At 46.7% G+C, this 19,297-nt stretch overlaps 1 protein-coding gene across 3 annotated transcripts in view; it reads right to left on the reverse strand.

Moving 5' to 3' along the window:
- Positions 1 to 368: 368 nt before the first annotated feature.
- BMP2 (bone morphogenetic protein 2) overlaps positions 369 to 19,297 on the reverse strand; it is a 132,202-nt gene continuing 113,273 nt past the window's right edge. The window contains exons 1-4 of one of the 3 annotated variants that reach the window (XM_064510019.1): positions 15,781 to 16,513; positions 14,568 to 14,926; positions 11,594 to 11,831; positions 369 to 7,489 (exon numbers count right to left, since the gene is read on the reverse strand). In XM_064510019.1, coding sequence (XP_064366089.1) covers positions 7,486 to 7,489; positions 11,594 to 11,831; positions 14,568 to 14,919 — 594 coding nt within the window. In that variant the 5' untranslated portion in view covers positions 14,920 to 14,926; positions 15,781 to 16,513 and the 3' untranslated portion in view covers positions 369 to 7,485. Of the gene's footprint in view, positions 7,490 to 10,151; positions 11,832 to 14,567; positions 14,927 to 15,780; positions 16,514 to 17,475; positions 18,469 to 19,297 lie in introns of those variants that run through there. The other 2 variants (XM_064510018.1, XM_064510017.1) reach the window with 2 other exon arrangements.

The raw sequence follows: 19,297 nt of genomic DNA on the forward strand, positions 1-19,297 counted from the left end.
CACCGTCATATCAATAACCAGCATAATAAGCAGAATCAGATATTCTAACAGTGCATAACAGAAATAACACCTGTACAGTGTTTTGCATGCAGAGCTTGCCAAGCACTTTACAAACCAACATGCAGAAAGGGGAAGGTCACCTCAAGAGCCAGTGAAGAACCCAGGAGAGAGCCCAGGTCCTATGGCCTTCACAGCACTTTTCCTTCCTGATCGACATCCTCTTTGGAATAGCAGCCTCCTATGGACAGACATCTCAAATACCAAACACTCAGCTCTGAGAGCAGTATCAAGGTTATTGATGATAGCTTTTTGCTTCTGGCCTGCACAGCACACAAAACCGACATGACTAAAGAGAGTAGCAAGAAATGTAAATTCTGAAGGAACCTTTAATCTCTTAAGTGAAAAAGAAAAAAAAATACAACCACTTATTAATGGAATGTTAAGATTGTGTGCTAAACCCACAAAAGTCAGAAAACAAAGGAATTAAAGATGCCCTTGGCTCTTTTAACCCTTCACTCTGCCTGTGTACATCATAGACTTTTCATTACACAATCACATAATTTTGGACAAAGGGATATAACTGTAGGTGATGTTAAAGGGGGTGTATGGCTTGTTATGGAATAAAGCTACAGAAATGGAAATGTTAATAACTAGCCATTTATCTTGTAAAAGTTTAATATTCACTATTAAAGAATGGACACTAAAGAAATGGCAGGATGTTATTATGCAGCTAAATGAAATACAGAATAAATGAGCTGTTCCCCCCCATAAATATTTTGGTTGTAGTTTATTTGCAGTGGTATTTATCTTCCCATGAGCCCAATATCATGGTAATATATCATGGTAACTATTCATCCCCTGGTTTATGCTCATATATAAACAAATCTCATTGAAAGAAACTGAGTTTGTCCTATACCCAATACCCTATGTATTTGCATCCCAAGCCTGCAAAACTCAACACACTCCCCTTTCATCAAGCTCCATGCAAGCTCAGTATCTGCTGCACTTGAGGACTGCACGCTTCCCAATCATTAACACACACATCCTCTTCATGTGCAAGGAAATAGTATCCTGGTTTTACAAATGAGAATCCTAGGCACAGAGATTAAAGCTGAACATTTCAAAGCATCTCAGTTAATTAAAATGACTGGAAAATGGGTGTCCAAATTGTTTAGATACCTTTGAAGTCCCAGAATAATTATATTGCTCAAGGTCACACGGGGAGTTTATGGCTGACCCACAACTTGAACCCAGATTTCTAGCGTCCCACTCCAGCACCTTAATCACAAAGCCATCTTTGCTTTCCAATTTAATACTGGCCAGACCTGGTCCTCATGCAAACTGGTTACCAGCGGATGAAACCTGTTATTATGCTATATAATATAGCTATCTATCTCTACCCTACAGCATAAACAGCAGCGTGTTTGGGTATCTCCAAATTCTTTAAGGTACATATCATTACAAACACTTACAAGGCAGGGAAGAGCTATCTGGGAATTAGCACTCACAAACAGAAAGTGACTTTTCTGAAGGGCACACTGGAAGTCCACGACAGAGTAAGGTTTGCTGCCCCTCATGTCCTTAGATTAGTGGCCTGCTGTTACAGTGCCCCTTTTTTCTGATGTAGTATTTAATTAGCAACATTTCCTTTTCATAGGCTGGGCCCCCAAACCTAGTCTTGTTATCAGCTTTGCTGTAAATTCTACTACATCTATGACACTTGAGACTACAGCCACCACTGATGCTGCATTTCTTGCCATCAGACTTGCTAGGCTACATCACAAAATAAACCTTCAATGTTATTCAGGGCAGCACAGAGACTTCAGCAACAAAGCGTATGCTGGAAGAGTCCTTTCCCAAAGAAAAAAGCTCAGAAAGGATCTGTCAAAGAGGCTTCCGCACTGTGTAGGCCAAAAAGCTTCTGCACATAGCACTGTGCATGACGTTAGCACTGCATTCACCTTTCTCATGTCTCTAGGGTCTTTGCACACAATGGGACTGTACTTAATAAGTTGGTTTTGATATCCTTTGATAAACCTGGTCTCAGCTTCATTTCTCTTGAGCAAACACTCTGACTACACATTCCTCTCATTTAGAGAGCTGCCAGTCAGAAAACTAAGTTTTCCAAATGCCAGTGCCTCTTAGTGGCACAAAGTCTTTAGGCCTTAGTATTAACTGATGGCATTGCACGAAGTAGAGCTTCCCAGATAGGATTCAATCTTGAGTTCTCCCCAGACACACCAACATCCACCAGGATGTGGTATGTGCAATGCAAGACAATATCAACATAAAGGATGAACGGACGGACACACACACACACACCATGCTGACTCTTTATCATGGAGGTTGCTAATTTCCCATACTAAGAACAACCTTTGGAACAAAAATGAACTATATGTCTCATTCTGAGTGCATCAAAGTGTAGACAGCCCTTTTACAGGAGTCAAGATCACCTCAGTTGTGCTTTTGTTATCTAGCCCAAGGTTAAGGATTTGGCCTTCGGCTAACAATTGGCTCAGAAAAGCAAGATCATATAACGAGAGTTCCAGGAAGGGAAAAAAACCCAAAGCTTGGCAAAGGCGCACTCTTCAAAGTGTCCCAGTATCTGACCCTTTTTTCCTCAGATGAATGAGGAAAGGAAGAGAGGACTGGAGTCTGAAACCCTGAAGGAAGTACTCACACACAAGAGGAGCTGGAAAGACCTCCCAGATCCTTCCCAGACAACTGGGCTCAAAGAGAAGGGCCTGACAACAAACTTTCCCCACCAGCTGGATGGAAAAGCTGGCAGTAATCCACCACATGGCTCAGGTCTCAAGAGGAGATGGCTCTTGGAAAGGGCAGCGCCTGGTTTATTTTCTTTGATATAAAACATCAGTTAGACTGTTTCTGTTTGAAAATTATATCTAAACCTCACAAAAGGACCAAAATTCTCCAGCAGGCAGGAACAGCATTAGCTAGCTAACAGCAGAATGGGCTGCTGGGTTGTAGGGAGTTGTTCACAGACTACCGATTTTTAAGTAAAAAAAAAAAAAAAATGCACACAAGAGTCATAGACCGTTTTCTTAACCCCGACTACTGATGAAAACCAGAAGGCTCCACCCACTCTCCCAACTCTAGTTTCCCAGGCCTTGGTCCTTCTAACCACGTAACTCTGCAGTGGGCATGAATCAGTAACTTAGCAGGTGTGTGGGATCTCTCTCTAAATGACTCTGCCCTCTAGGGTACATTTGGGTTATGTTTTCAAAGATGAAAATCTTTTCATCTGCAAACCTGGAAAAATTCTTTGCCCAATGTGTCAAAAAGTAGTTCACAAGTAACTATAAAAAAAAGAAAAAAAACAATCAGTCTTTGATCCTCCATTCAGTAATAACAGTACCTAGAACAGGAGTTATTGCTAATCCTAAGTAATCAAACATGTTGATGGACTTTAGAAATACCAGTGGTTTAAAAAAAAGGAGAATTTTGATTTTATTTTCTTCTGATTTTTGAGTCTCAAGGTTACACTTTGAGACTCTTCCCCAGAGAGTGTGATGAAATTCTCTTTTCAAGAATGTCACCTTCCATTGTGTACTCACAAGAGTCCAGCAGTGGAAGCTTTCAGATAATCCTGCAAATTGCCAATAGTCTGTACATCGAAAGCAGTACCAAAAAACGACAACATACCTACAATGCCAGTAATCTATGTTTTAAGCAATAAGACAGTATCAATAATGCAAGTAATATTTTGCAGAATACAACCTCTCATTTTTGACTTAAAGCTATTGTGCCCGCTTCTTATTCATATAAGGCCCCTTTATACTGCCAGGACTGGAAAAAGGGCCTCCATATGCATTAGGACCAGGTCCAATAGCAACAGTTTGTGACATCAAAACCGTCTTCATGTCAATACCATGATGTCAACTACAGGATTAGGATTTTTCATGAAAACAGACAAAAAAAGCGAGGCTCTTAAAGTGAGAGCCTGTTTTCAAGTACAGTATCTTTTCATGCAAATGAAAAGAAAAAATGTGTCAGAATTGTCCTTAAATAGAATAATTAAAACAGTTGTCAGAGTCTCCAATGTTTGTAAGAAATAATATATGCCCTGTCTCACTTCCTAATTCCTACGAAGTCAATAACTCCTTTGGTCTATGCAATCCCATACAAAGTTATCAATAAGTCATGAGAAAAATGCAAAAGTCAAGATTATAATGAAATGAATCATTGTTTCTGGCTGTAAAGCAGAGGCATTCTGCTCAGCCTGCATGTTTGGTGCAGCCGTCATCAGATATCCCCTCCCCCTTCCCCCTCCCATCACCATTGGCCTTGCAATTAAGCTTCAATATGCCTGTGTGTATATTATTGATGTGGAAACAGCTATTTCCATCATGCCGCAGACATTCTATACTTTTGAAGTCTGTGGTTTCAGAGTCATTATTCCATACAGCACTTTCCCATCACTAGGGTGTGCAGGATGCCATAAAAAATGTTTTCTGTGCAAGTTCCAAGCTACTGGAGTTATGTCAATAATTACCTTAAATACATTATATTTTATATGTGCTCTTGCCTCCTGAGGATTTGCTTTAATAAAAAGGACCAGATTATCTGTGAATGAAGTCAATAGAGCTATGCTGATTTGCAGATCTGGTTGATATTTCCATCTTTTAATCTGCACGTTGTTTCCACGATGATGATGATGATGATGATAGTAACAATACTACTACTAACAATACATTTGCCTCTGTTTGTCATGAAACACTGCTGGGGTTGAATGCCTTGTTTCAACAAGATACATTGAATGAAACAGTATCGTGCAGTTCAAGACGCACATGTCAGCTCTCCGCTGCCTTGGCATTACGATCCAAGCTACAGTACAATATTCATAGTTTTCTTGGTGATCTCCCAGAAAGACCTTCTTAATTTAATCTCTAATGGGATTATCGGCCTCGTTAAACTGTAAATCTGCCACAGTCCAGCTGTTGTGGGAACCTGAACTTTCAGAATGTTATCAATTCACTGCTCTGATCTCTCTACCCGAAGTCACTTTAGACAGGTTTAACACTTTCAACTTCAAAAGCCTGCATTGTCCTCCTCCTCCACTTCTCTCACCTCAAACTTTTTCCCATAAAAATCCCTGCTTCTTTTCAAACTGAAAAGCCACAGATCTGCTTCTTTCCTGGGGTTAGGCCAATGTACCCAACTGCAGATCTAACCCCAAGGCTCAGGTCTAGTTTTCATACTGACAGCCAGGCATATTTTGCAGAAGTCCCTACAAGAACGAACTCTGAAGAGCAAAAAAACATCGAATCGCTCTCTTGCCTTACAGGCTGAGAACCCAGCTGACCTACTGCAAGTTTCATACATCTGGCGAAGTCGGACAGCTCTCAGCCTCTGCTCGTCTATCGAGGGCAATACAAGCCTGGGCAGGTATTACAGCCGAGTGCCTTCGCAGCACTATGCAAATATAGATGCAAATCAGCTTTGGCCCTCAGACTTCTGGCAAGTAACAAACACAGTCCCTGGTGCTGGAGGCACCTCTTGCTGCACGTGGTAGGTCCAGACCTTCGGACCCTTACCAAGCTAAGATGCTTATTGAAGGCAGGGACAAATCTGCCTCCATAAAGAACACAGAACTGGGACAAAACAGGTGTACCTGCTTTTCTAAGTGACCATTGCACAGAGCTTGCGGACTGAAGGTTGCTAGATCCCAGAGGGCACCGCCAGGTGACTAGATTCCAAAGAGAGAAGAAACTCCGCTTTAGGAAACCATTACTGCTTGCTGCAAACACAGCTGTCAGGGGTACAGGTAATGAAGGATTAGTACTGGAAAGACAAGAAAGAACCAACCTTCAATAATTTTTTCATCTTTTTTGTGCCCAAGACAGGTTCAAAGCAAGTCAGTCGTGTAGATACATAAAAACTGTTACTTCCTAATACACCTGCAAAATCTCTTGGGAGAAATAAACAAAAGATGTGGAGTACAGCAGGGTAAAAATATGTTCTGAAGGAGCTGGGATATTTTCTTTTATACAGTGGTTTAAACAATAAAAGACTGCCACTTTCATCCCACACTTCCCTTAGAGCAGTAATATGTAAACTCCAAATATCCTTCTGAATCTAGCTTCTTTTTTCTTTCCTATGTAACTAAAAAACAAACAAAGTGGTTTGTGCCTGTAACAACCATTTATTACGTCTTTAAAAATACATTTTAATGCCTTTGGCTTTTCATCATTATTTTGAGCAGCTTAAGTCAACTGGGAACAAGATTCGTGGTTCTCATGTCCTCATATTGTAAGAACACAACAAATCAAGGTCTCATAGCAGCAGTCCGCCCTACCAAAAGGGAGAAGGTAGCCTTAATATGAAAGAGAAGAGAAACATTCCCTATCCATAATTAGATAAATAATACTCCAGGCAAGATATGGCACCTTTAAAAGTGCCTTTTCAGTCTTGAATTTTTCTCTGCTTGTTACTACAGAAACCATCTAGCAACCAGAATCTAAGACAGACTCCACCCAAAACAGAGAAAAACAATATAGACAGAGTAGGCTTTTCCTTTTCTCTTTTTTTTCCTTCTTCCTCCCCCCCTCCCCCCCCCCTTTTTTTTTTTTTTTGGAAGGGGGTGGGTGAGTGCTAAGGAAAAGTATCTTACTGTGCAAAGGACAGGAGCATTTTGCATGCAGTTGAAACAGTAAAGCTCTGATTACAGATGGCAGAAATGCAAGCAGGGAATGAGTAATGAGCAATGAGAAATGCGTAATGCGGGATGAGGATATAATTTCCACACATCGGCTAAAGAAAGGTTTACACTCTTAAGCAATAAAAACAAACCATTAAGCCAGACCTGCACTGTCAGGAAGTATAAAACAGTTCTTGAAACTCTGCAGTTACTATACAAAAGCTTTTCATAAACTTTTGTTTCCTGATCTTCGTAAAACATTAACATCAAGCTGCCATATGGCAATTAGCTGCCTCCTGAAATCAATAAAAAAAAAACCCAAAATCAACAATTTAGGAATAGCTGTACAATAAAATAGTTCAATAATTATTCTCTTCTAGTAGTATAGCAAAGTAGGTCTAATGTAAATGCAGTCCAGATGAGCCCTTTCTTCAGAGCTGAGAGTATAGTAAACAGTGTTCCTCTCCAAGCTTCATGAGTACTGATTGCACAAATGAAAAGCTACTGACTGTCTAGTAGTGGGAAAAAGCAGGTGATATTCTGTGGACTCATGAGCCCAGCCAACATATGAGCAGGAAAGGTCTCAGTACCTGATTATGATGAGCCCACGTTAGCAAAGCAGAGCAGACCCTGCTTGGTGAAAATGGCCAATGCTCTCAGGAGAGCTTACCTCAACTGAAGATCTTTCCACGTCATTTTTACATGTTGCTGACCACAGAAGTCCAACTGAATTTTGCGCAAAAATTATCAAGCCACTTGACAAAGCTGTTACTGAGTCTCAAAAGGACAAGAAGAGATGCTGATCACATTTGTGTTTAGAGAGATGCTTATCTGAAATGCACAAAGGGTGATGTTATCTATCACAATCTCTGCCTATATAGGTTATATTAGTGCCTAGAAGCAACATGTTTAGGGGAAACAGGTTACAGGGTAACAAAGGCAGTTTTGTCTTCTAGATCTTCTGCATTCTCTCCTCCTGAGAGGAAAAAGAAAAAACTCCTTTCTTCCTGTAGAGTACTAGCACACTAACAAGTACCAAAGTAAGTACTAGAGTACTGGTAAGTTTTTGTTTGTTTGTTTTTGTACCTCGGGCTATTTAGCAGACATTACCAAACTTAGAAGATGCCAGAAAGCCCAAAACTTTCAGTATGGCTCTCTGATCGCTATTTAGCAGAGTTCAGGAACGTAACCCAACTAACCTCTATGAGGATCTTCTAGTATTCAGGCATTTTTTTAAAAAACCTGAACAAACTCTTCAGCAGAATCCTCTCACATCTCCAGTCTAGAGAGAGTTTAAGAGTTAAGGATTTAAAAAGACACATTATGAAATCAATTCTGCGGAAATTTATTGATCTGCTGAGCTTGATGCATGCCTATTTCCTCTTCAAAATCAGTATGGAACTGACGATTCTGTGACTCACACTAAGCAGGTATAGAAACGTTCACAGGAGTGGGTCTTACTACGTTTACAATTACGCATTGGCCTCACAGCGCATTTTACTAAGGATGCGATTCTTTGTCAAGCAACAGGAGGTTTGCCTGTATAAGGAATGCAGCATCGCACCATGAGCCAGCTACTGCTCATGCATAGACAAGCGCCATAGCCAATTTTTTTAAAACAAGATTAGCATCAATGTGTTCTCATGCCTTAGAGGAGAAGTAAAGCAGTCACCACTCTCTAAACAGCCTTTCTCAATCTGTTCTACATGATGGGCTTGGAGCCATGAAATTTAAGCCCAGCAACATCAGAATTTAGGATCTGGTTAGAAGTGCCATGGAATCTTCAGTGATTTCAACAGGTTTGGGATCATACATTTCCTGCTTTTAAAAACGATGGAATCTTGAATTTTCAGCACTTTATGTCTAGCTTTTGCAAGCCCAAGCTACAGAGTGCTCTAGCGCTGCCATGACTCGACTGGAACAACCATGCATTGCAAATAAGCAATGACTTCTTGCAGAACCTTCACTGCGGCAGAGCCTGCCGCTGACAAGGGCCATAAACCCACTCACCATCAATGAAACCGGCATGCCCTCTTTAAAGGGCAAACTAAAATTCTACACAGAGAAAGTGCCACCCTAAAAACATTCAAGTAGCCAAGAAAATAGCGCCGGTATTTCAAAAAAATAAATAGGAGGTTGTCCATCCAGCAAACTTATAGGCTACTATCTAGCATCAGCATGACAATGTCAGCTATCTCTCAAAAACAAACAAAGCCAAACTGCAGTGGTGAATTGCTCTCTGTCAGCTATTAAAAATACTGCTGGTACAAATAATATATTAAACTTTATCTTGCCACAGAAGCTTATAGCTAGCCTAAAATATTTTTAAGTTCACAAGAGAAATGGAAGCAGACAATAGGAAATTACTGTCATTTTTCTCCATCTTCTCTACCAATTGCTTTTTCTGACGATTAGCAGCAGAGAAGGAGAGCTGTTTTATGAGAAAACGTGTAAGATATCACTAAGTTACTCTTTCTGATCAATAAAGCTATTTAGTACCTTCACTGGAGCCCAGAGGATTCTGGCAAAAAGGAGAAGCTTGGGAAGGGCCATGGGAAAGAGGAGAAGGTTGGTGTTAATAAAGGGTTAAGCTGGAGGTAGGCCAGAATCAGATATTCCAGAAGGTGATTTAGAAAGGTCCGTAGACGGACATCCGTACACATGGCTTTAAAGGCTTCCTCAGTTCACCAAAGTCCAGTTTTGGATCCATTTATCAGGGCACAGGGGGGTTCTCACACCTCCGGAGGCTAAGAGCACAGAGTCACTATATATTCACAAGGTACAGCTGAAAGCTCCTGAAATAGGCAAGAACTTACCACTAGTAGTCTAACATGTTTTCACTCTGCTCCTGGCTTCAGGCACTTTGTAGTATATCAGCAAGAAGCCAATTTAAGTTGCTTTCCTATTCTACTATTTTGGCACAACTTCCATGCAACAAGCAACCCAGGCTCAGCACTCTCATCCCCTGTTTTACAGCTTACTAGCAGACTGCCACACCAGTCTTGCAACGTACAACATGTACAGTAAGTATTAGCTTTAATGCTGTGCTTTCCAACTGCAAATCATGCTTTTGCCCTTTATACGAAGAGTTTAAAAAGAGAAAGATACAAACACAGGTTATCCTTGTGACCGCTGCACAATTGAACCATTTTTTTCTTACAGACTGCACTTTTCAGAAAGAAATACCAGAGTTCTTTGATTTATTATCTTAAAAAATATTTAAAGATTTGGGGAAAAAAATGCTTTTGAACACAAAACCCTGGAAAGGAAGACAAGCTAATCTGCAAAACAGCAAAACCATCAGCTGAGGTTAGATAGGAGACTGCATATGACAACACCTTGCTGTACCTAGGGCAAAAACTGGAGATTAATTTCACTATAACACTCCACAGAAGTGAACTAAGGAAGTATATAATGTCTTTCCAATTGTTAAAGACACGGGCCAGTACAAATAATATAGTTATTCCTCTTTAGCATACATAATCACAAAAAATAATGATGACATTTTAATTTTTATTATTTTATATTTGGCCAGGACTTTTAAAGGAAGGACTTTTAAAGGAAACATCAAACATTCACTTTTCTGTAGGTCTAGAAAGGATTCAGTCTTCCCCCTCCCCCACCCCCACCTCCCCTAGGATTTCTATTGGCCCTCCTTATATTCACACTGCAAATTAGTTGGGAATAGCAGTATTTATACTAGATCAGCAATGTCTGATTCTTATCCAAATCTTTCACCTAAAGAGGATGCCAGTTCTCATGGATTGGACAGCCCACCCTGCAGCATTCCTGAGAATTGTACAATATAATAATCTTGAAAGTCAGCAGAGTGGATTATCCACTTTTTTCTGGACTTGAACTTGTGACCTTAACAGTAGCACAGCAGAAAGCAAATGTGCTATGCACTTTGCCATAGTAACGTTCCATGTATTCTTTTCAACTTAAATACACACAATTGAAACAGCTACAATTTTGGAAAATTATGTACAAACCCTATATTTTTTTCTTTTTGATTACATATAAATACAAATTAGCTATTCTTCTAAAAAGTGGTTATAATAGTAAATAAATACAAAATAAGAATCTGACCATTATACTTCATGTGCTGGGGTTAAACCCATATAAAATGTACAACTAAAATACATTTAAAATCTTTAAAGGAATATTTCTCTGATTAAAATATTTGTTTTCCCAACTTTTTGTAGACATAAATATATTTTCAAAATAGTTGTGTTTTTTTTCTTTCCATTTCATTACATAAATAAAGTCTTCATTGGGAAATATTAAAGTGTCAGCTTTTTTTGTATTTGTCTAATATATTTGCTGTGTTAGCGGCACCCACAACCCTCCACAACCATATCTTGATAGTTCTTTAATACAACTTTTTCGTTCTCATCAAGGTAGAGCATGGAAATAGCACTCAGTTCTGTCGGCACACAGCAAGCCTTAGGGATTTTGGAATTCACTGAATTGACCAAAGTCTGAACAATGGCATGGTTTGTTGAGTTTAGATGATCTGCCAGTGGAAAAGGACATTCCCCATGGCAGTAAAAGGCACTATACCCCGGTGGGGCAACAATCCAGTCATTCCACCCCACATCATTGAAGTCCACATATAACGGATGCCTTTTGCAACTGTATTTGTGGCGTTTACGCTGTTTGTGTTTCGCTTGACGCTTTTCTCTTTTATGAAGCGGGTGTCCCTTGCCATCATGCCCAAACGTTACTAATAATGGCCTCAGCTGAGACCAGCTATCTTCATCCTGATGTAAAGACCTGCTAATCCTAACGTGCCTCTTGGAGGCACTGTTCTCTTTGTCCAAGTGAACCACCTCTACCACAAACCCATGATTAGGTTGTCCATGTGCAATCCACCTCATTACAGCTGGCGTTACATCAAAACTTTCCCATTTACTTGCATTATGATGCACCAACCTGGTGTCCAAAAGTCTTGTGACAGGGTCCTTAGAGGTGGCTGTGGCTGGCTTTATAATTTCATAAATATTAATACGGTGATGGTAGCTGCTGTTGTTCTCAGAGGCTCCGTGCACCTGCTTCCGAAAAATCTGGAGTTCAGCTGAGGTGATAGATTCCTCATTAGGGATGGAAGTTAAATTAAAGAAGAAACGCCGTGCTGTTTTCCCACTTGTTTCTGGCAGTTCTTCCAAAACTTCTAATTTGATTAAAGAGGGGGGGAAAAAAAAATTAGGAACTGAGACAAGCAACCAAACCCTTCAGATACATCTGCTGCTGGCAACTTTCAAATGACAGTTAACACTTGTGACACACAAGATCTGAAAGAGTTTCTGATGGGAACGATCTCCATTGTCCTTCCATTTATTTATGCGAGCACATATAGCATGAAGTTAAAAATGCTCCGTTCATTGTTATGCATTTTGATTGAATACTGGTGCCCTCTGCATTCCAGGTGGTTATAAGTGGCAAGAAACACGAAGCATTACTTTGGAATTCAAGGACATTAGTGAGAAAGACATTAGTGCAATAGTTAGTGGAAGTCTGATGAGAATAATTAAAACTGATTGAGGATTTAGGGTAATTATTGCATTTCTGTTTTTTTCAAGAATACGGCTTTAACATTTATCCCTTAAAGGCCATTCCAAAAAATATTACTCCGCAATTTAAGTGACTTACAAATCTTAATGTATGGATTTTTGTATCATAATTAGAGACCGCGAGCTCAACGTCTGCAATGGCATTTTACTAAGCACGCCCTAATGTCTACTCAAAAGGGCCCTAAAGAATGGCAGGATGGTTCAACTGCCAAAACTGATGGGTGGTAAAGTAATAATGAAATAAAGTTACTTCTGAACAAGAGAAGCTTTTCAAAGACAAAAAGATTTCCCTCAACTCCATGCTATTTTCCCCTTTCACTCAACATATAACTGGATGGAACTTCAGGAAGAGTAAAATATATCTCGAAAGGATGTTGTTGTGACAGCTATTAAAGACATTACAAGTATTAGCCACAGTAAATCTCTCTAAAAGCATAACTTTTAATTTTGGTACCAAGCATACTGGAGAACCATTCAATTTCTAAAGTGAAACCATGACTCATACATGCAATTCTTACTGATATAATTAATTATTCCCTGTTGATTTTAGTAAGACTTCTTGCATAAGGAAATGCTCAGCTTTACAGTGCCTCAGGACCAGACCTAAATTTGTAAATAGACAGATGTTTTGAATGGTCTCAAAGCAAACTTGAGCTTTCATGTAATCAATAACACAGAGTCAGAACTCAATGAAAAGACTGAGGCACACAAGTGATTTTCTTCTAACCTTTTGAGAAAATCAGAGAATATCCCTATGCCAAAAAGAATCTTTGTTATACACTACTTTGCTATACACTGCTTAAAACTGCAGATTTCTACATCTGCCTGTAAGTTACAAACTTTGCCCTGACAGCTCCTCTTTTGCTCAGACCTTTGCCTACCACGCTCAGTCTCATGCTCTGCGGTATTTAACACGAACGACCCAAGCACCGGATTTTCCCCATTCATTGCTAAGTGTTTACTTTCCACATAGAGGAACACAGACTAACAGTGCGAGGTTGTTTCACCATGCATCTCCTTCTCCATTATGCAGCTCTCCGCTAACCAGTACATCCACTTATCTTAGGCCGCCTTCTTTGTCAATCAGAATCATTAACCCTACAGATTTTCTTTTTTTTTTTAATCACAGTTTCTGGATAAGAGCACGGGAAAACTGCATTTTCCTCACTTTTACAGTGAGGCCCCGACTGACACCGCTGGAGACTAGTAGCTTTCAGCTCAGGGAAGCGTTTCCACAAGAGCACGCGAGTGACACACAGGTCACCCACCCTACGGGCCGGTCCGTGCCACGGCTAACGCCGCGGTCTGGGCAAGCACACCGACTAAGTCGATTGCTAGAGGGGGGCGAGAGGAAGAACACAAAAACACGTCGGCATCCAAGAGAGCCTCCTTTTGAGGATAATCTCGTTCACGTGCATTTAGTAAGCCACTGAAGCAGCAAGCGGGCGCATCAGGTGGCTGAAGGCACCCGGGGCGTCGCCGAGGCACGAGCCGGCGGTGGTGGTGTTACAGGGCCGAGTGCCCAGCGAGGATGGGGCAGCCATAACCCGGCATCCTCGAGCGCTGGGGCGAACACGCGCCTCGCACGGCTCCGGAGAGCCGTCGGGCACCTCGCTGAAGGTCCGGACGGGTTACCTGAGGCCTTCAGGTGCACCCCAAATGCGGCAGCCAGGCTTTTACCAGCCCGCCCGCCTCCTTGGTGGTGTGGCTCAGGTCTAGGCTGAGGTGCTCCTCAACTCAACGGCAGGGCAAGAAAGTTGCTGAGGAAACGCCGCGATTGATTGTTTCATTGATCTCTCACGGGGATTAGATAAGGATTAGAAACCTCCCAAACGACCCCAGCTCAGCTGCGAATTAGGGAGCTTTCCCTGGCGTTTGGCCTTGCGAAAGAAAAGCTATCTGTGGGAAGGCTTAATTTGGAGCAGGTCTGTTTTCGCAGAATAAATAAATAAAATAAGAGCCTCTCATCGGATGAAGGGGGCGGGGGGAGAAGGGGGAGGAGGAAGGAGATTTCCGACTAAGTGCGTCAGAACAGAAACTTCAGAGTCCTCTAACCGGGGATTTTTAAAGCAAAACCGACTACAACCGTTCCTGTGAATGCAACAAAACGCATTTTATCAGCGGCCAAGCGCAGGCACTCCCGGGCGGGAGTCTGCCCGCGACGCTCCTCCTCCTGCCCTCCCCTTCCCTCTCGCGTCCCGCGGCCGCTCGCAGCCCCACACCGCCGCACGCGCGGCCCGCGCACGTTAACGGCCGCCATCGCCGCCGCCGCGCGCGCCCAACCGCCCCAACCGCCCCGCAGCCGCCCCGCGCCCCGCGCCCCCGCCCCCGCCTACCTTCGTGGTGGAAGCTGCGGACGGTGTTGGCGCGGCTGGCGGCCCTCTCGAGCGGGTAGCCGAGGGCGGGCGGCTGCCCCAGGCGCTGGCCCGCGTGCAGGCGGTAGAGGTCCAGCATGTAGGGGGGGATGACGACGTCCTTGCCGGGGCTGGGCCGCCGCTTGAGCCCGAACATGTGGAGCAGGCGCAGCTCGAACTCGCTGAGGAGGTCCTCGGGGCGCTGCGCCGCCGAGGCGGCGCGGCCCGGCTCGCTGAAGCGCCGCCGGCCCACCTCCGGCATGAGGCCGGCCGCGCCGCCCAGCAGCACCTGGCAGAGCAGCAGCGCCAGGAGGCAGCGGGTCGCGGCAACCATGATCAACCTGCGCGGAGGAGGAGGAGGAGGAGGCGATGGGAGCCAGTCAGCGCGGGCACCGCGCCGCCGGGGGAGCGCGCCGCGGGGGGCGGGGGGGGCGGCCCGCAGGTGGCTCCCACCGCGGCCGCCGGCGCCCTGCCTCGGCCCCGCGGGGCGAGCGGAGCCCCCGCGGGGCCCGTCCGGCCGCGCGGGGCAGGGCGGCTTCAGGTGCTCGGAGGGAGCGCACGGCGGAGAGAGGCACGAAAATCCCCGTGGCAGCAGATCAAAGGGAGCGAGGCGGGACGGGACGGGACGGGACGGGGCGGGGGGAGAGGAGCGGGGCGCTCCGCTCCGCTCCGCCGCGCCGAGGTGCGGGGAGGCGGCGGCCGCTGTCAGCGCGGCCGGGGGCACCGCCGCGGCCGCCCGCTGCCCTCGCCGCGGCACAGGTGTGCGCCCGCCCTGCCCCAGCCCCCGCCGCCGCGGGGACGGGGCGGCCGCCGAGCCGCCGCGCTCGGCGCAACGCGACCTCCCCGCGCCGCGCCCGGCCCGGCCCCGCGCTTCCCCGCGCCGCGACGCTCCGCTCCCCCGGACCGCGGCTCCGCGGCGGGGCAGAGGCTTCCCCGAGCGCAGGGCAAGGGAGAGGTGGTTTTTCTCGGCGGAGTGGAAGAAGGGGGGGGGGAATCCTGCTACGTCCTTAGCCAAACCCACAAGATATTCTTCTCCCCCGTGAAACTCTGCGCTGTATTATTATTATTATTATTATTGTTATGATTAGTGTCCCGTCCCCCCTCTCTCTTCCAGAGCGCTAGCACCTCCGCCGTGGCCCACGGAGTCATCCTGCGGAGGAGGCTTTCAGCGGATCAGCGACCGCCGGGGTTATACCTGTGTGCAGCAGCAGGGGTTGTGTCTGCAGGAGGGTGTTCTGCTCTCGGGGTGTTTTTCCCGCATCACTTGGTGTTACTCCAAACTTCGCTGCTGCTCCTCTACAGCTGCCGAGCAGAAAATAGAAGTTCCCTGAAGTACAGTCCGCCTCAGAAACATACTTTTAGCAGCTGGTTTGGGAGGCAGAAGGCAAGTCCCAGCCAGGGAAGGGCTTCTCCCTTTTAAAAGCAGCGATCAGAAAGTTGTTGCTTCTTCTTCTTCCTCCTCCTCCTCGCGTGTGTGTGCGTGTGCCTGCCCGTGAATGGGTGCCTACGTGTCTACGGAGTTAAAAGGCTCCTTTTAAAAAATGTCCTTTGCATCATCGGCATCAGACAGATGGACATTTACTGAGACTCCCGCAGCAACATTAAGATGAAGCTTGACTTTTCTCCGCTCCCTTAAAAAGAAAGAAGAAAGGAGGAGGAAGGGGGGAGGGAAAAAGGAGGAAAAAAAAAAAAAAGGGTGGGGAGTAGTTTGTTCCCGGCTCGCGTGGAGCGGCAGCGCTACGGGGACAGCTCTCTGTGCACACTCTGCGCGCCGTGCAGGCGTGCCCGGCTCCCGCCCCTGCACCGCACCATTGATGGAGGTGGCCGGGCGCCGCCGGGGCTTTTTGTTGCGCGGCGATGTCACGACCCCGGAGGCTCGCGGGCCCGCGCCAATCACAGCCGCCCTGTGGGAGCGGGCTGCGGCCCCGCACGGCTTTTAAAGGAGACGCCGCCTCCCTCCCTCGCGCCCGCCCTCCCTCCTTCCCCCGCGCCCGCCCGCCCGCCCTCCTCCGCGGGGCACAGCACGCCGCGGCTCCCGGCCGTGAGGCTGCGGCGCGGGCCGCCCCCGGCGGGGGTGCCGGCCCGCCCGGGAGCCGCGGCGATGGCGGTGCCGCCGCGCGGGGGCCCGGCAGGTGCCGGCGGATCCCGGCGCCGGCGGCACCGGTCGGGCGCGCTCCGCCGCCGCGGGCCCCGCGCTCGCCCCGCCGCGGCGTTTCCGCGCTGCCCCGCGCTGCCGGGCCGGGGGGAGCCGCGTCGCGCCGGCGGGGAAGCCGCGCCCGCGGCACGGCCCGAGAGGGGGGCGCCTCTGCCGCGCCGCGCGGGGGGGCGCGGAGGCCGCCGCGGGCCCCCCCCGGCCCGCGCAGGGCTGCTGGAGGTGCGCGGCCGCCGCAGAGGGTTTCTGAGCCGCGGCTGCCCTCCAGTGGCCGAAACGCGCCCAGCCCCGCGCGCCGCCGCGCTCCCGTCGGAAGCCGCCGCTCTGCCCGCGGCACCTGCGGCCCGGCCGCGCGGCCCCGGCGCGGGGAGGGGGGCAGCCGCCGCCCGGCGGGGTCGGGCCTGGGCCCCGCGGCCGGTCCCGATCTGCCCCCTGCCTTCGCCCGCCCTGGCGAGTCACTCAGCGCCGCTGCGCCGGGGCTCCGCGGAGGGCCGCGCCGGGCCGGGCCCTTCTCGTACGCGCGCACCCCGAGCGGCCCGGGCGCCTCCGCGGAGCTGCCGCCGGCCGCGGGTCCCAGCGGCAGCGCAGCGCTCTTGGAGGAGCGTTGTCGCCCTGTGCTGCGCCTCCTTTTCCGAGCGCCTCTCGGGGGCTTCATTTGCAAAAGACGCAGCCGGCCTCTGGCACGTGGAATTGCTGTGCGGAGGAGGATTCAGAGCAATAACAACGGAGTTCCCTTACCAGCTCCTCCTTTGGGAGCGGCCTTTTCCCTCCATCTTAGGGCTTCCCAGCAGAGGAAACGACCAGGCTGAGGCAGGAATTCGGCACGGCTGGAGCGGAGTGATTCCTGGTGTGGAGCCCCTTATTTTGGCTTTCCTATCACCTAAGATTGACTTAAGCTATACCGGCGAAACGTCACTCCCAGGAGGAAATGTTGACAAAGAGAGTTACATACCAGTGTAGCAAAACCACTTCAGAACTACACCAATATAATTAAAGAGCTGGTAAAGCTTCTTCATACAGACAAGTCCCAAGACTTGTTAACCTCTGATTTTCACTTGCTGCCGCACACGTGGCCATAGGCAGGAGATGTGGCACAGACCAAAATGAAATCCTTCAAAAGTTTAGCAACTTTTCCGTTGCATTCCACTTCAGATAATGTTTAATTTTATGACTTCCTGCAACTCTTTAGCATGAACTTAAAGTGCATGCAGTGTGACTTCAGGGTATGCCAATTATGTAAATCAGCACTAAAATAACAATGGCAACGTAGTTTACACATCACTGACATTAAATGAGCACTTCAACTTCTAATTGCCGTTCCAGTTCAATCTGTAGTGGGTCATGCCAGGAAAAAGTCATTTCTTGCCTCAACACTTACTCTCTGTGCCTGGAGCATTGGTTGTACAGTATGCCCAGCTTTACTTTATCTCCAGGAGGTTTCTATATTAGGATGATGAACCTTATAAGGGAGAAGTATCCTTATGGTTGTTCCAAAGGCCTGGATATATTCTGATCTGATATCAAGGGGGTCTTGTAGGTTTGCCTCCTCTCTGCCTGTAAATATAAATAGGTTCACACCATCTTCCATCCTCTTGGTCATAAAAGACTAATGCTTCACACAGAAAAACATGTTTCCTCTCCTAGTTTTCCAGCTCTCTTGTCTATTTAGATTGGGCGCTCCTGGGATAGCAGCTCTGTCTTACCATTTGTTTACACAAGGTCCCAAGCAAAGGCAGGAAGGGCTCATGGCATGTCCCTGCACGCACTGGCATCCCATACCAGAACCTCAAAAACACGTATCCCAGCACTTTCCCAGTGCTGCCTGGCGCACATGCAGCTCTCTCACCACCATATACAATTTCTTTTCAACCAGAGCCTCTATCCACAAGTGCCCTGGTGAACAAGCTTCTGAAAGTGTCGTCCCCCTTTTACCTCAAAAGACCTTTGTGTCAGAAGTGAACCCTGAGCAGGGTGGTGCTGCAGAAGGCATGTATGCAGAGAAACCCACAGCAGAGCTGTCACATGAAACAGGTCACGCATGCAAGACATTGCATATCTTGTCACTTTGCATCCATAGGTCACATGTTGATTGGAGCTGAACCCGCAGGCAGGTGGCTATCGCGCTGCAAAGGCAGGAGGGTAGTCCCAGCACGATGCCCCCCCTCCCCCAAAGTGTTCACAATAACTTCTGTAGACCCCTAAGCTGAAGATTTTGTTCATAAAACTGGCTGTTTGCAGGTGCCTCCTTTTACAAGGAAAGTCTTTGGTTCAGTCATCCTGGGTGTGAGCTGTGTGTAACTGCACTGCGTCTGCCATGAAGGTCCAGTTAGGGTTCATGTCTCATCAACATGACAATTGACTCAATATCCACCTGGAGAACCAGCCCACTACCTCTGAACACTGCAAACAGGCCTGCTACCACAACTTCTGTAGCATCAGTGCTCCCGAGGTCACAATTTGAGAAGTAGCAACACTACAAACAGCCTTAGGGACAGGTGCATTTAGGCATAAGAAGTGCAACATTTGGTGGAAACACGCCAGGAAGTGCCCACCCAGATTT

This window comes from Dromaius novaehollandiae, chromosome 3, assembly GCF_036370855.1.
Source record: "Dromaius novaehollandiae isolate bDroNov1 chromosome 3, bDroNov1.hap1, whole genome shotgun sequence".
In the NCBI taxonomy this organism is placed as follows: domain Eukaryota; kingdom Metazoa; phylum Chordata; class Aves; order Casuariiformes; family Dromaiidae; genus Dromaius; species Dromaius novaehollandiae.